Source organism: Pleurodeles waltl, chromosome 3_1 (genome assembly GCF_031143425.1).
Source record: "Pleurodeles waltl isolate 20211129_DDA chromosome 3_1, aPleWal1.hap1.20221129, whole genome shotgun sequence".
NCBI lineage: Eukaryota > Metazoa > Chordata > Amphibia > Caudata > Salamandridae > Pleurodeles > Pleurodeles waltl.
In genome coordinates this window covers 763,338,946-763,356,961 of record NC_090440.1, presented here as the reverse complement: position 1 = coordinate 763,356,961, position 18,016 = coordinate 763,338,946, and the positions used below count along the sequence as shown (strand labels likewise).

Sequence of the window (18,016 nt, the reverse complement as noted above, 5' to 3'; positions counted from 1 at the left end):
AATATCCATTTAAGTAAGAATTAGATATACTGCCCCCTTCATGCTTGCACCACCAGGGACTGTTAAATGTTTACTCACATTGAGTATTCCTACTCTGTTAATCTCATGAATTCACGAAGTACAATACTGACGTGGTCTTCCAAGAAGCAGGTGGCTTCCTATGTATTCCATAATGTTAACTTGACAACATGAGTAATTACTGGAAGTTTATCCAGATACATTCACTATTTATATACTGTAATCGTATTTTAGCTTTATGTAGATGATATATTTTCACTGTTAATACAATCAGTTCTCTTTTTGATACTTGCATTATTATTTTTAACCTTTGATATATACCAATAAAATATATATTTTTTAAAACGCAGAGGCGAAAAGTACACCTGTGTATGGGGATAGGTTTATTCTGTGTTAGGAAAAAAAGGGAATGCTTTTGAGCTGTTGTAATAAATAGTTAGAGTAAGTGCTGGATCTTGGTCAGGGCATCGAGGGATCTACAGTAACATTAGGATGCCCCCCTCAAACGAAGACAGTTCACCTGTTTGTGAGGCATAAGCCAAAGAAAAAAGGGTTAAAAAGTTTTGTTAAAAAGGAGAACAAAGCGTTTTTCTTAGGTAATATATGTAACAAGCTTAGAGCGATCAGGCATTTTTATAGTGTGCTGGAGGGTTAGTATTGAAAAATGCTGTCTCAGTGTTTGTTGACAGAAAATATAATTGGATAAATAATTTAGTTTCAACAGTAGAAATCAGCGTGAAAAAGCAAAGGGTCAAAGAATCTTTTTGCTGCATAGGGGTGATCAAGCGAACTGTCATGGTTCTTTTGGCATTACTCATAACCGTTTTATCTCATGTTGCATTCTTCGAAAGGTAGAAAGAATCATTTAGTTACATCTGATGACACAAAATGTGGTGAGATTTTGAGTTACAGATGGTGGGATATCAGTGTAACCTTGGAGTTTAAAGGCAGAGCTATTGAAACATAAATGGATGATTTGAATTACAAATTAAAATGTTAAAACTGAAAATAAAAACAAATCAAATTTGTAACGCAGTCCAGGTGTCGGATTTGTACCAGAATAGTCTTGGTGTAGTCAGCTCAGATCAGGCATGTCAATATTAATGAAAATGTGTTCATTGGACAAAAAAAAAAAAAACTCAAGCGAAGGGTGATCAGAAAGCTGTTTTCCCGTTTTAGCTCTCAAGACATTTTGCTCTCACCTGCTGCAAAAACCGCTAAATTGAAATAGATTGACACCAAACTTGTTATGAAAGGAGAAAATTAATCAGAATCCGGTAAGGAGTTTTAGATATTCAAATGTTGCCTGCTGTGCTTAAAATGGTTAACTCTTACAGATCAGTTGTTTCAAATTAAGTTTTTTTTTTCTTTCTCCTCCATGTTGAAATTTGTAGTTTGGGGGGGAAAAATCCTGAAAATGGTCAACCACATCAAGCTCTTGCTACTTAGAATGATCAGTTTAAGTCCCTCTTCCTGAACTGACAGGTAAAATTCTTAGTCTGGTTGCGAGCAGACTATAGGGCAGTGGTACATTATCTTCTACCCCAGTGGTGTTAGAGTGTATAAATGTAGTGTAGAGGATTGCAAGATCTGTTGATGTTAACCATCAAAGCAGAAATGAATTGGACAGAGAAGCCTCTCCCGAAAGTGAACAGCAGCAGGGTAGCAATCCTCTACCAGTGATGTGTAGCAGGCAAGTGAAAACCTGCCTCCGAAGTAATCAACTACTTTGTGACTTCTAGGCTAGGCATGTTTCAGATCTTTTGCCAGTGGCAGAAAACTCAAAATTCCAAAACTACTTTCCAGCTATCAGTTTTTAGCCCGGGTCTGCAGTTTGCATGTGAGGGAAGAGGATATGCCTTGTTAACTGGAGAAGAAAGTATTTGTTTTCCTCTGGTCGCTCGAATTGTCTTTACCATTAGGTAGTTCTAGCATCCAAATGGTGTGGACGTGTTATGGCATTGATAGTGTATGAACCTTATGTGGTGAACATCAATAAAATGTTTCCAAGTAAATTATTGACCAGACCTAACCTTTGGTATACATTGTACATGGGTTAAGAGGTGCAAACTGACTGTTAAAAAGTTCTACAGTAGAAACCACTTTTTTTTTTCAGCTTCATAGTGCAGCTACTGAAGTATTTCACAGTTGATTTATCAGTACACTTCCTGAATAGTTCCTGCAGTGATCTTCCATGCAGATCTGTTATTCCCTAAAACACTTATGTGTTGTGAAAAAGCTCTTATGAAGTGTCAATACGTCACGGTTGCCTACAACCTGCTTAATTTCTCAGTCCAGTTCTCAGCAGTATTTGAGGATGTCAGTCTGACTTTTTGGTGTTTTGGATGGACATTTACCTTGACTGTAAAAGGGTAAATCAAATGTCATTGAAGAAGCTAACGTTCACTTTCAAGTAATATTGTTCTCTTTATATATCCAAACTATCTTGTTCAATGTTTTCCACAAATTCTGCCAACTGAGTGGGATTTAGCCTAGGCTATGTATGGCCGATAATGAAAGCCTCATGTTAGGTTCCACTGAGATAGACTGCATATGCAACAACCCTTTACTTTTTAGCATTTGTTAATGTCGTTCAGGCCAGTTATTTGGAATTGACATTTCTTTTAGAAGGTGAAGTTCTGAAAACCATTAATGAGAGGTGGATGAATTACTACAAGGGTAATTTTAATTTTGAGAGTTTGATGAGGTACGCGCATTCATTGTTCATACCATACATTTGAGCTCCCGTCTTCAAAAGTAACTTATCATGACTACATGACTGAATAGTATTCTCTCAGTATGTATGGGGGGGGAATCACTTTTTTTCCTATTTTAGATTGTTCGATGTTTATGGCACTGTCATATAATGACTTTTGATGGAAGCAGTAATCTTTTCTTTTTTCTTACTTGCGTGCATCACTTTAAATCTATGCTCATGTATTTTTTTTTGTTTTTTTTGTAGGTGGATGGACGATAGTCTTGTAAACGACATCACACCGAAACTGATTGGAGACAGGCCAAATACATACACTTACACAAAAGCCTTGGCCGAGTATATTGTTCAGCAGGAAGGTGCAAAACTGAATGTGGCAATTGTAAGGCCGTCAATTGTTGGTGCAAGCTGGAAAGAACCTTTCCCTGTAAGTGGTTTTTTTTTTTCCCAGTAACTGTATTATGTTTTCTTGAGCACCAAACTATAAAGCATATTATCTAGTGTAAAGTTGAAAGAAAGTGTATTTTCAGTTTAATTTGATGACAAAGCATAGTAAAAAAATGAAACATGCTGCTCAACTTAAATATTCGTTGCTTACAGGTTAGTTTACCAGTTTAAAATTGAATTTCTTTTAGAGTATTCTAATCCCACATTAAGAATGTGATAATTATACTGTTCACATTTGTTAATTATGTTGCTGACACATTTTCATTGCAGTGAAATGGCGAACATGAGTTTCCTCCAATCCAGTGAATTTCTCAAGGCACACGTTTTGTAGAGAGTAATCACAGTCAGGTCCGTAGTAATTAGCAGAATCTCAGTGGCTGAAGAGATGTTTTGCTATGGCCAAGTGTTTATACTGTTCATAAGTGCAATGCAGTAGAGCAGTGGTTCCTAACTTGTGGTCCGGGGACACCTGGGGTCCGCAACTGCTTACAGAATTAAATAATATTAACAGATTTGGTCCCCAGCTTTCAGTGATGACTCACTGCGGGGGGTCCCCAGAATCCAATAAATATTCCGTTGGGGGTCCCCGGGCTCCAGTAATGATAAAGTGGAGGTCCGCAGAAGTCAAAAGGTTGGGATCCACTGCAGTAGAGCGTTGACAATAGCACTTCTAATGGCAGTGTTCCTGAATACGCACAGTGGTGAAACAGTGTAGAAGTGTACAAATGGTAAAATATGCCTCAAAATGGTAGGGTAGTTTGGATTATGTGTATTGAGTGATTGTAGAGGTCTGATAGGACCTGAAATCAAATTTTATTTTGGAGGTCGAGGGGTTAACTCTTGACCAGTCGCTGCAGACATACACTTTGGCTCATCAACAGCTTTACTGTCCCCCATGCACAGATCCCAGCCCTCACATCTGCACAAAGCACCAGTCACACCACTCATGTCCACGTGCTTTTACTTGCCCACCCAAACCCAATAGACTCCTTAGTGGTCAGTCTTTCACCCTCCACTCAGGGACCCTGCCTTTTGCCTCACACTAATCGCTCAGCAGACGTTTCTAATTGCTTTTATACCTGGTTGATGGGGTGCCAGTGCACAAACCCCACTCCAGCCCACCATCCTTATGTACACTTAAACATAATGTGGATGTGTAAAGTGCCCTTCAAGAGCTGGGCATTTGGATTACAGTAAATGATATGGAAAAGCTGGTTTACCACCAGGCATGATCACTGTAATGCACTTTTGCCCAAGCGCGCGTACTTGCGCGTGCACAGATATATGCCTTTATCTCATACTAGATAAACCAGCATAGCACTACAAATGCTACACCCACCTCTGTGATGAAGGGTTAGTGGCTATGGGGGAAGCCAGGAGAAGGCACCAAGCACGTTAGTATCTTTTCTACAACCAGCACCACCCACAAGGCCATTCCTTATGCTGCTATTTCACTATGCTTGGGCGCAGTGGCCATATTCATAGTGGGGAATCCAGTGTTTCAAGCCACATTTTAACAGCCATTTTGTGAACATACGTGGCTTGATAACATTATTGCTTTTTTCAGTCAAATCTTGACATCAGCTGTTGAGTCTTACCATGCTAAAGCAGGGGCTGCTGGGGGGATTTGGGCTGTAGACTGAATAGTTTCTTCTGGTGCAGAGCCTCCATTGCAGTTTATCTGGAAACTGATTTTGCAGGGGAGAATTTCGAGACTATCTGGGATCACTGGTCTCCAATTGTGATGATTGGACTCCTATTCCTTTTGTGTCCTGGGACCACCAGACTGAGTGATAGTTATACTAATGCTTTTGGCCGGTAAGGTAGTGAGGCAGAGCAACCCAAGACTTGCTTAGAAACATGTAACTGCAAAGTACAATAACAGTCGAGACAGTGTGCAGAAGGGGATTTTTATTTTCAAAAATAAAAAAGCCACACTCTAGTTAAATACTGAACATAAATTTGCAGATGTACCTATTGTACACCTGATCCCTGGAGGCCCTACGGGACTGGGTATCTGTGTAAGGTCTTGTTTTTGTTAAACAATGTGAAACCCCTTCCTGTGGTCTTTTTCAAGCAGTCTCCTATGTAAAAAAAAAAAAAAACCCTTCCTACTGTATTTGTCATGGAGTGCATATTTGTAATGTCTCATTCAGTTAGGACCACTGGAAGTACTTAGGCGGTCTAACAGAATTCCTGCCCACTGAAGATCTGCACAGTGGCTGGACCAAATCCTCTCTAGGTCTTTTAAAACATATTTTTATGATTACATGATGTCTGGCAGAAAGCTACTCTTTCAAGCCAAATGTAAAAAGGACCAGAGGGAATATTTAAATCTCATTTTGGTCCAATCTATACCAACATCTGGGCTATCAGAAATAGTGTTGTACTGCTATTTATCCCCCACCCCAGAGAGGAAATTAAACTGATTAGTTTACGTTTTCAATATGGTTACTCACGTAATGGCCCTCTAATGCTATCTGGAGCTACATTGACTCAGTTTTAATTGTGAGTGGGACAATACTGGAGTTACCTTCACCATCTAAAAGAAGATTCCAATTGGCTTTTTCAGTGGGCACCTCTTTTTACAAAAGCAGTCAGTGGATCTGTTGACCCAAAGTTTGCTGCCTTGGGCACGGCCAGGTAGTGTCTCCATCAGAAACAGTGCTTTCTCTAAATCTTAATGCCTGCTGTGCTGGTGATTACTCCCATCACTGTGCATAGTATTGCAAGATGTAGCTGGTTCCTAAGGTTCATTGTTCACAAGGCTTTTCTGAATCTCCATACTGTTATGTGCTCTTTGGCTAATAATACTGTTTATGTGACTGTGATTACCTAGAAGAAGCCATACATCATGCCAAAGGGCAGCATCGTATCTGAGTGGCTTGCTTGTTCTAGAATAGCTACCCCGGACAAGGAAGGGAGTAAGCCACTATGTTCTGACCACAGCTCCATTGTGAGTACCTTGAGAACCTAATAAGTTATCCAGTCAACCCATCTAACCACTTCTTAGGAAAGAAAAGGAAGAATGTGAAAAATGGCAAAGGTGCCATTTCAGGCAATAGCTCAGTTTCCTGTTTTTTCGACTACCACCATCCGTATTGATCACAGGTCTAGGAAGTCAGTGTCCATCCCATATCCTCAAAAGAACTCTCCATCCCTGTATTTCAAATACACCTTCACAATATGTTGCATTCGGGACATAAAGGAGAAGAATATCTAAAGGAGGCTGAAAGGAGAGCCATAAGTGAAGAAACAGAGTTTCCTCTTTAGAATTGAGTAAGGTATTGTCTTGAGTGGATGTAGGTGTCGGCACCTTTGTTAGTCACATCCATCGTCTCACCCAAGAGTAAGATTAGTCTAGAGGCAAGAGAGGGTGAGGCCCACTTTCAGCCCTTGATAAAAGAAATGATGTTGAGGGTGTCTGTGTGAATCAGAATATGAAGTATCCTTCACAGCAGGTCAGACACAGTGTGTTCATGAGAAAATGCTCCCAATACTGCTACTCAAAGGCAGGAAGGGTATCACCCAGGGAGACTTTGTGACAACCCTGCAATAGGTTTTAAAACTACAGAAGTTCCTACTCCTAGTTCTCCCTAATCCAAAAGTTCACCTGAGTTTCACATGGACCGGAAGTCCTGCAGTGAATTACTGCTCATTTTCAACGCACAAACGTCAGATTAGGAGTATTAAGAGCTGAGAGCTGAAATCACTGACAGTGCCACTAACCTGTCACAGATTTCACTCCCTGCAGGGTAGCAAACTCTGAAAACAAGAACCACACAAACTAAGCTTTACACAATCCGCTTCCGTTTAAAAAAAAAAATCATAATCATAATAATAATAATCTTGCACAGGAACTTCTGGGAAATCATAAATGCCGCATTTCTGACAAGATCCATCAATCCCATTTCCTGCCAATCTAGCAAAGTAATCCCCAGCAATTTAAAACAATTAAAATTTCCCAGCAGACCTATACAAACAGAATCACCCTGCCCCCTTCCCCCATGAAGAGGAAGAAACATACGGGTCATAGTCATTGTTTGCGAATATATGAAGGTTGTGAAATGCCCGAAGACCCATTGCAGGGATTAAAGTAGTCCGAGCCACCTGTCAGTGAAAAATGTTTGGCCCCTCCTAAATATCATCCTTAAACTTGTGATTACCAGTGTACCCACGTTTAGGGAGGCCACTGACACCCTGTAGAAGAAAACACTGTTGTGGCTAAAAGAAAAAGTGGGCACATGATCTGCAATATGAAAGGGTGGTGACTGCAAAATACTGGGGAGACCTGTGGTAATGTGTGGTGGGAGGCTGTGAGGCCAGCAACTTGATAGACTTCCTTTATAGAGCCGCATCCCAAGACGTGTGTTGCCTCTAGTTTGAAGCTTTTGATGTGACTGGAGGCAATGGACGTTATAACCATTAAAGAAACTCCCCTTTCACGTATAATATACAGCTCATATGCCTGATGGAACCAGTTGAATATGTATTCATTGTCATAGCATGTCCATATTTATGCATATGTATTGCATAGTCTTTTAATGACCTTACCCCAACACATTTTGCATATATATCCTGTTAGTCTTGCTGTATTTTGTTCTATTTTGCTTAGGTTTCTTTTTCATGTTTGCAAACGGCACCCGTTGCTGAAAGCAATCAGATTGATTCAGATTAATTGGTATTCTTGTTTTCCATTTCACTGCTTAATGTTGTACTTTTGTTCCTTGTTGACTTTATAGACAATATTTTGTCCATTTCTTAGTCAATCAGACACTTTATGAATAAATGTTATTTTACGTTTGATGGCAGGTGTAGCTGCGGAAACACATGCTCTGCATAAGTCCACCAAGAAGCTTTTTTGAGTCACAAGTTCGAGTGACTCCTCCTCTCAGTGATAGGGCACATGGGCTTCAAGTCCTTTGTTAGATTGTTTTCTTTCCGCCGTCTGGTTCAGACATGTTCCCTCCTACTTTGGTAGATCTCGGTTTGGTACTATCTGAACTTCTCTATCTTTTCTTTAGACATCAGTATCTTTTTAAAACGTGTTTTCCAGACTACACTTGATCCAATTGTAGCACCGGGATCGATTAAACGCCCTTTCGGGCGCCCATGCCCTTCTCCGGCCTACTGCGTCACAGGTTCATGGATCTGACTCCATTTCGATTCTGCCTTCGGTGCTACGCCAGGTTCCCCTACACTGACCAACACTCGGTGTGTAACCTCTGCTTCTCTCCTGATCACAAGGAAGAAACCTGCGAGGCGTGCTGATCCTTCCGCTCCAAGAAGACACTGAGATCGAAGAGCGCGTATGCTAGAGATGGCATCGAAGTCGACCGAACAAACACCTGACATTTTCGGTGAGGAACAGGCGCAGACTGCAGTTTCCATCGCAGACTCCGATACCGACCGTGAATCAGATGAGGACAGCCAAGTTATTGCTGCGGCGCAGTATGTGAGTACACCAGCCCCTTTCATCAACATAAACATTCCAAAAAGTCAGCACAAATAGTCTTGGGTCTACCACTGCCTGCCGGCCATGGTCAGACCCGAAAGTTACATCTCGATGACCGTCCCTCAGGCATTCGACCAAACAAACTGCCATTCCTGTGTCAGGATGGAGTCTCAAAGTGGAGGCTTCAACTTCGGGGCTGAAACGTTTGTATACCACCTTGGAGCCGAAGCATCCAAGCTCCTCTTCAGAGCCGAAAAAACTCCCATCTGTTTCAGAGTCCATATTTTCGGCCTGATTAAAGCAGTCGGTCACCAATCTTTCAGAGCACACAATTGTGGTGAGTAAACATGTTCCATCTGCAGAGGAGGCAACTGACATTAGCCCCATTCTTGAATTGATGGACCATAGCAAAGGAAAATCCAGATCGAAAGGGATACTAGGAAAATTATTGCCTTTCCTCCTCCTATAACCAAGAGGAAACTGTCTTTCCAAGAAAGTTTAGAAGCTGGACCTTCACCTGCAAAAATATTTAAACACAAGGAGAAACCAAGGGCTGTAGATCAGCCTTCTCCACAGCATTCTCCTTTGCTTTCCACTTCTCCACCACCTCATATTCCACCACCACCTTCACACCTACAGAGTATTCTATGCAATCTCCTGTCCCTTCTCATGGGGATTATATCAGTGACAATACTTATTCTGTAGACCGATGGAATGTGTATCCCATCTAATGACCATGATCTATATTCCAGTAGGCCATCTCCATTTGAAGACACCGTGGACTATAATCAGGTTATTGCTAGAGTAGCCCCAATGTGCAGCTGCACTCTGAACCCATAGAGGATGACTTTCTATTCAACAAACTATCCTTTACAGAAGCAGTACCAATGTTTGCCAGTGCTACTAGGCATGCTAAAACATGCTGGTGACCTTTTTAGAGACCCAGCAAAGGCTAGGGCACTCACACCAAGGGTGGACAAAAAATATAAAGCTGCACCATCAGATCCACTCTTTGTAACTCAACAAATACCACCTAATTCCATTGTTGTCAGTGCAGCAAGAAAGAGGGCAATTAGTCAGTCCACTGGGGATGTGCCTCGTCCCTGATACAGAAAGCCTCAAAATCGATGCAGCAGGCAAGAGTTGCAACTCAAGCTGCAAATCAGTGGGGGAATTGCCAGCTCTCAAGCTCTTTTAGCCAGGGACGACAGAGCCCTTTGGGAGGAGATACAAGAGTTCCTCCAATATCTCCCACCAGAACACCAAAAAAGGGCACAGCAGTTAGTTGCAAAAGGACCGGCTATCTCTAACAACCAAATTTAGATCTGCCCTAGATGCAGCAGACACCGCAGCTAGTGTCTATGGTCAGGAGACCTGCTTCGTTGTGGTCCTCAGTATGCTGTTTAACAAACCGCAGCTATTTGGACCAGAGGTGGATTCCACCATCGAAAAATAAATGACTCAGACACAGCAAAGGCCATGGGTACCCTCTACGCAACACCAGTTCGGGGTACTTTTGGCAGGCCCTAATTCAGAGGTGGTTTTAAACCCCAAACATCAGAGGCCTCTAAATCCCAACAAAAGCAGGCACAACAGTTTTACTCTAGAGGGTCTTTCAGAGGATCCTATAGAGGACACAACTTTAGAGGTAGGGGGAAATCCACTGCCACAAGAGGTGCCTCCACCTCATCAAAGCAGTGACTTTCTCTGCATCCCCACACAGCACACATCTCCTGTGGGAGGAAGACTGCAACATTTCTACCATCAGTGGCACAACATTACATCAGATCAATGGGTACTGTCAATTATCCGCAATGGGTATTGCCTAGAACTCCTCTCCACTCCACCAAATATTCCCCCTCACTCACACAGGCTTTCTCTAGAACACCTTATTCTGCTAAACCAAGAGGTACAATCACTTCTACTTAAAGGTGCAATAGAGGTAGTAACTCAACAAGTTACAGAAGTATATTTCCTATACTTCCTCATACCAAAGAAGGATGGCACTCCCAGACCAATCCTCTATCTCAGACCCCTCAATCAATACATTCTCTCAGAGCATTTCCACATGGTCACTCTTCAGGATGTCATTCCTCTACTACAAAAACAAGACTACATGATAGCATTAGATCTAAAAGATGCTTACTTCCATATTCCCATACATCCAGCACACCGCAAATACTTAAGGTTTGTGATAACAGGCAAGCACTACCAATTCAAAGTGCTACCCTTTGGAGTAACAACAGACCAAGGGTATATACCAAATGCATAGCAGTGGTTGCAGCATACCTCAGAAGACAGTACATACATCTTTCCCTATCTGGATGACTACCTTCTAAAAGCCAGCACCATTCAAAGCTGTCAACAATACACAATAGATACCCTACACAGTCCAGTGTTCACAATTAATTACCAGAAATCTCACCTTCATCCAGCGCAAATACAACCATATCTGGGAGCAATTCTGAACACTCAGTCAGCATTAGCTTACCCAAACCCAGAAAGAATTCCAGCGTTCCAGAGTCTCATATCTCAGCTACAATACAATCAAACTTACATAGTAAGGTTTATTATGAAACTATTCGGAATGATGGCACCGTGCATATCAATAGTGCCCAATGCATGTCTAAACATGAAACCCCTACAACAGTGCCTTTCACAATAGTCTCAGGCACAGTGTCAACTTAATGATCTAGTGTTTGACCGCCAGACTTGCAATGGTGGAATCACAGCAACTTATCAAAAGGGCAGTCATTTCAGGACCCTGTGCCACAGACCATAATCACTACAGATGCATCAGTGACCTATTGGGGAGTCCATCTCAACATTCTTACTATACTGGGAGAATGGGACTGTATCCAGCAGACTTACTACATAAACCACTTGGAATTGCTAGGAGTGTTCTTAGCACTCAAAGCATTCCAGCCACAGACCGCACACAAGACCTACTAAGGACCGACGACTTGACAACAATGTATTATCTGTAAAAACAAGGAGTGTGGGGGGGGGGGGCACTCATCCCATTTGACCCTTCTAGCACAGACAATTTGGAATTGGGCAAGTCATAATCTCATTCACCTACTAGCAGAGCATATCCTAGGGATACACAACCAACTAGCAGACCTCTTAAGCAGGACGCATCAACAAATACACAAATGGGAAATTCACCCACAGGTAATTCAACAGTACTTTCACATGCGGGGAACACCAAACATAGACCTTTTCGCAACAATTGAAAACGCAAAATGCCCAAACTTCGCATACAGGTACCCACACCCTTGATCCAAGGGTAATGCCCTATGGATCATTTGGTCAGGGATATTTGCTTACGCTTTTTTCCCACTAATTCCGTTTCTGGTCAACAAGATCCGTCACACTTCCCTCACTATGATACTCATAGCTCCCACGTGGACACGTCAACACCGGTACACAACACTATTGGATCTAGCTGTAGTACCACATCACAAGCTCCCAAACACACCAGACCTATTGACTCAAAACTAAGGTCAAATCAGGCATCTCAATCCCAGTATGCTCAACCTGGCAATTTGACTCCTGAGGTCATAGAGTTTAGATATCTACAGCTTCCTTTAGAATGTATGGACATTCTAAAGGAAGCACGTAAACCTACAACAAGGCTGTGCTATGCAACTAATTGGAAACGTTTTGTATATTACTGTCAACCCAGAAACATTGATCCACTTAAAGCATCAGTACAAGATATTGTATGTTATTTGCTTTACTTACAAAAAGCAAATCTTAAATATTCATCTATTAAAATGCATTTAACAGCAATGTCAGCCTACCTCCAAAACAGACAGCAGACGTCTGTTTAGAATTCCTATCATAAAAGCTTTTGTGGATGGCCTAAAAAGTTATTCCACCTAGAGCTCCTGCCTGGAATCTTAACATTGTGCTAACAAGGCTTATGGGTCTGCCATTTGAACCCTTGCATTCTTGCGCTCTTCAATTTCTCTCATGGAAAGCTGCCTTCCTGGTAGCAATTACTTCCTTAAGGAGAGTTAGTGAAATTCAAGCATTCACTTTAGAACAACCTTTCTTCCAAATTAACAAACACAAAATAGTACTTAGGACAAATCCAAAATTCCTACCCAAAATGGTTTCACCATTTCACATCAATCAGTCAGTGGAATTGCCAGTCTTCTTTCCACAGCCAGATTCAGTTGATGAAAGAGCTCTCCACACTCTTGATCTCAAAAGAGCTCTTATGTATTATATAGACCGAACAAAAGATTTTCGAAAATATAAACCGCTTTTTGTGGCTTTTTAACATCCTCATAAGTGTAATCCTATTTGAAAACAAGGATTGGCCAGATGGATAGTCAAGTGTATTCAAACTTGCTATCTTAAAGCTAAAAGACAATTATTAGTAACTCCTAAAGCACATTCTACTAGAAAGAAAGGAGCTTCAATGGCATTCTTAGGAAATATACCAATGGCAGACATATGCAAAGCAACCACATGGTCCACACCACACACATTTATTAAACACTACTGTATGAATGTGCTATCTTGCCAACAAGCAAATGTTGGTCAAGCAGTGCTTAAAACACTATTTCAAACTACTCCTACAGGATAACCACCGCATATTTTAGGAGGGGGTTGCTTTTCAGTCTATGCAAAGCATGTGTATCTGCAGCTACACATGCCATTAAACAGAAAATGTCACTTACCCAGTGTACATCTGTTCGTGGCATGTAGTGCTGCAGATTCACATGCACCCTCCCTCCTCCCCGGAAGCCTGTAGCTGTTGTAGTACTTTCTTTATGTAAATATGGATATACATTGCATGGACATCTTCTTTTCTTACTATGTATGTGTGCATATACTCGACACTCCTTACTTCATCCTCCTGCGGGAAAACAATCTAACAAAGGACTCGATGCCCAAGCGCACTATCACTGAGAGGAGTGTGGGGGGAATGGGTCACTCGATCACGTGACTTGAAAAAAACTTCTTGGCGGACTTATGCAAAGCATGTGAATCTGCAGCACTACATGCCATGAACAGATGTACACTGGGTAAGTGACCTTTTCCATTTCTCCTTTCTTTCTGCGCAGGGATGGATTGATAATTTTAATGGCCCAAGTGGACTTTTCATTGCTGTAAGTATGTTCGAAATAGACCTTTCCAATAGTAGGTTTGAATGTAATTATACTCTGTGTAATTGTCTGAAACTTTTTTTTAAATATTTTTATCTAGGCAGGAAAAGGAATCCTTCGTACTATGAGAGCTTCCAACAGTGCTGTTGCTGATCTAATTCCAGTAGATGTAGTTGTTAATACAACTCTTGCAGCGGCTTGGTACTCTGGTGTTAATAGGTATACCAGGTGATCACTGTGGTTTATTTTAATATGGAATTCAACTATGTGTTCTTTTTTCCTTGTCTTCAAATGTCTGACTTATAGTGAAATGATACAAACAGTGGTTATTGACTACTAACCTGTCTTGTCAACTACACCAGTGTAACCTGGCATTTGCTGGGACCTGTCAGATACCCCCTTGTTGATACTCCCTGTTTGCATAAATTGATAGTTTTTGTTTTTCCCCTGAGACGCGAAGAAGCACAGGATAATGACAGTTTGGAGTTCATTTTTTGATGAATAACTTATTTCACATTGTTTCATATGGTGGATTTTTTTTTATAAACAAGTTTTTATTGTTTTCAAAAAGATATAGTGTCAAACATTTAGTCAAGACAATTCAATTTTATGCATTAGTGTCACTCGTATGCGTAGCTTCTCGGGAGTGTATGTGTTGCTCTAACCCAGCACAGTGGAGAGGAGATTGTTTCAGTCCGGCCTATGACAACGTCCCCAGCCATGGACCCCATATCTTTTCATATTTCCGGGGACCTCCTCTCGATTCATATACTTGTCTCTCTTGATTTGCATACCAGTCCACTCCTTTTCTCCATTTTTGTAGGGACCACGCAGGGGCAACATCTTGTTTTGCCACTAGCAGGGCTGTTCCAATGAAAGCGCGGTTGGTCCGTGATCTCACTACCCCTTCCATGACCCCAAGTAGAACCATACTGGCAGAGAGCTGCAGCTCCGTCCCCAATGTTGTGTTTAAGTCGTTTAGTACCCTTCCCCAGTAAATCTGTAAGGTCGGACATGACCAGACCATATGAAAGAAATCTGCGTGATCCCTGCTACAACGAGGTCAACGGCTATTTGGCCACAGTCCAGCTTGTAGGAGTCTGACAGGTGTTAAGTGTGCTTTGTGTAAGTAGTAAAACTGTACAGTGCGTAGTTTCTCCGATATGGCTAGGGTTCTGGGGGCCTCTAGTGCCTCTGACCATTCCGAGTCTTCTAGGGCGCCTGTCCAAGTCTCCCACCCGTCCTTGTCAGATCCGTGCCCTCTGGTGTGTTGTTAACTAGCATTTTGTAGATCTGTGAAAACCCTTTCCCTCCCAGGTTCCCCATTAGTAGTTTAGCTTCGAGGGGGTTGGATTCCGGCAGTAGATTCTTCGAAAGATGTGTTCCTATGGCATGCCTAAGTTGGAGATATCTGAAGAACTGTGTTCGGGATTATTGGAACTCTGTCTGTAGTTCCTGGAAGGACTTTAGTGCTTCTCCTTTCTACACATCACCTACCAATGAGATCCCCAATAAGTCCCATTCTACAAATCCCTCCAGCGCAGCAGTAGCACTCATCCATCTCCCCCTCCACAACGGAGTCTGTAGAGTAACTCTAGCTTTCCAGTGGGTGTATCGTAGTTCCGCCCGCCATGCCAGGAGAACTGCCCTAGTGATCTCGCCCATGCAATGGGGGAGAGGCGTGCCATACAGCGTGTCAAGGATCTGTGGGAAACCTAGAATACCCAATTCCACCTGGTATGCCAGATCCGACCACCCTCCATTAAACCAATCATGAATTACCAGTACCTATGTCGCCAGATAGTATAGGTACGGATCGGACGGCCCCAGGCCTCCCTCATATATTCCTCTCCTACAGTACTTTGCTGCCACTCGATGTCTGGCCCCCCTGACCCCTCCCCACCCCCCCAGAGGAATTGTGTTGTGGCTGCTTCTAAGGTCCGAAACCACAAACCAGGGATTGGAAAGGGGAAGTTCTGGAAAGCATACAATAATCTGGGTAAAATCATCATCTTATACGGGGCAACACGACCCATTATATTCAGCTGTAGTGTCTGCCATCTTTGCAGGTATGCCTTAACCCGTGTCATTAGCGAATCCACGTTCTTCGTCCAGGTCAGTTCCGGTAGGAGGGTCACCCAGACGCCAAGATATTTAAAACTCAGTCTACGGAGGGGTATCGTGTCCTGCCAGTCGAAACAGTCACGGGTGTTTGTCAAGGGAACCAGCACTGACTTGGCGGGGTTCATTTTCAGGCCTGTTGCCTTTGCGTAGCTTCTAAGGAGTTGGAGGCTGCGTGGGCCCGATGTGCTTGGTGTGCCCATGTAGAGTAGCACGTCATCCGTGTATAGGGCGATTCTATCTTCCTTGGCGTGCCTCCATTTCCAGCCACAATACTCCGGGTCTGTCCGGAACATCTGGGCCAGAGGCTCTATAACTAGAGCGAAGAGGAGGGGGGATAGTGGACAGCCCTGTCTCGTTCCCCTTCGGACTTCAAAAAGTGATGACATGGTCCCATTGACCTGCACCCGGGCTGAGGTTCTGCATATAGCGAACGTGCTAGGCGACAGAACCTCTTGAAGCACGAAGAAGAGGAAGTTCCAGTCCACTGAGTCCAAGGCCTTCTCGAAGTCAATAAAGAGCAGTGCCAGATCTCGGGGTAATCTATGTCTCTCATCAAGAGCCACGTGGAGGCGACGGATACAATGACGGGTACTTCGGGTTGTCATGAATCCGCATTGGTCTGAATGGATCAGTTGCGGTAAGACACTTTTAAGGCACGTTGCAAGAATGTTGGCAAGGATTTTGACCTCAGTTGATCAGCGAGATCGGCCTATAGTCCGCACAGTGCAGTGATGGGGGTTGGGATTTGGGGATCATCACTATGGTGGCTTCTTCTAGTCCTTTCGGAAAACACTCTAGTTGTTCCACCTCTATAAAAAGGGCCATCAAATGGGGTACCAGTTCTTTCCTATATTTCTTGTAGTATTCTGATGGGAAGCCGTCTGGGCCCGGAGTCTTCCCAGCCCCACGATAGCTCCATTTATCTCTTACTTACTCAGAGGTTTATCCAGGATCTGTACCTCTGAAGGGGTTAGCCGGGGCAGGGAGATGCCATCTAATAGCCTACGAGCATGGACCGGATCGACTGATTCCGAGGCCCTGTATAGCGCTTTCTAGTAGCGGTCAAAGGCCTCTGCTATGTCTTGGTGTCTCTCAACCTTACCATGGTCTCCATCCCAAATTTCGGAAATAATGCCCGAGGCTCTATGGTGGGAAACCAGCCAGTGGAGTAATTTCCCTGTCTTGTCCACCCACCCATATATTCTCTCTGTACTCGCTCGCTAGAGGGCTTTCGCTTCTTCTAGGGATAGGTCTTTATTTCCTCTCGTATTAGGGATAGCTGTCGTGCCCCTTTCTCCTGTACGTGCTCGAGCTCCGCCACCTGTTTCTCTAGTGACTCAATATCATGAGTTTTTAGGTGCGCTATCTCGCTTATTAGACCCTTGGCAGACCCTCTCAGTACAGCCTTACCTGCGGCCCATAATGTGCCAGGAGAGGACACTGATCCATCATTAAGGCTAAAATAGTCAAGTTGTGCCTGTTGCAGTTGCCCTACAAACTCTTCGTCTTGCAAGTACCAGGCGTTTAGCCTCCACATGGGGCGGTTCACCTGTCTGGTATGGCCTATAGCAAAGCGGAGTGGTGCGTGATTAGATATGCCTCTTGCTAGAATCTCAATATAAGTTAGGACTCTGCAGTCTGTGCTGGGCAGCAGTATCAGATCAAGACTGTGAACCATGTGCCGCCGAGGTTTGGGTGAATGTCCTATGTCTCGGGTGCCATAGCCGCCGCCATGCATCGCAGAGCCCCGTCGCCATCAACCAGTTCGCAAGGCCTGTCGCCATTTCGCGTCTGTGAGTAGTTATTGGGCCCTCTACGTCTAACGTCTGGTCTGGGACTGCGTTAAAGTCACCCCCCAGCATAGTTAGCCCCGGAGGTAGGCCCAGGAGAAGCTGTGCCAGCTCTTTGGTGGTTCCCTGCTGTAGCGTTGGGGGGGAACATACACACTGACTATGTTGATTGTCACCCCTTCCACTCTACCAGTAATGGCCACAAACCGGCCCTGATTATCTTTCCAAATCTGCACCACTTTCAAAGGGAAAGAGCGGTGTAGGAGAATCGCAACACCTCTTGAGCCTCGCATGAACCCCGCATGATAGACCCTGTCAAACCCTCTTCATGCCAGGAAGGGGCATC

General features: G+C 43.2%; 1 protein-coding gene across 8 annotated transcripts in view; it reads left to right on the top strand.

Moving 5' to 3' along the window:
* The window catches only part of FAR1 (fatty acyl-CoA reductase 1), a 416,046-nt gene that overhangs the window by 176,729 nt on the left and 221,301 nt on the right, over positions 1–18,016 (top strand). For 5 of the 8 annotated variants that reach the window (XM_069223563.1, XM_069223560.1, XM_069223559.1 and 2 more), the window contains 3 exons: positions 2,981–3,158; positions 13,715–13,759; positions 13,857–13,984. In XM_069223563.1, coding sequence (XP_069079664.1) covers positions 2,981–3,158; positions 13,715–13,759; positions 13,857–13,984 — 351 coding nt within the window. The remainder of the gene's footprint in view (positions 1–2,980; positions 3,159–13,714; positions 13,760–13,856; positions 13,985–18,016) is intronic. The other 3 variants (XM_069223562.1, XM_069223561.1, XM_069223566.1) reach the window with 1 other exon arrangement.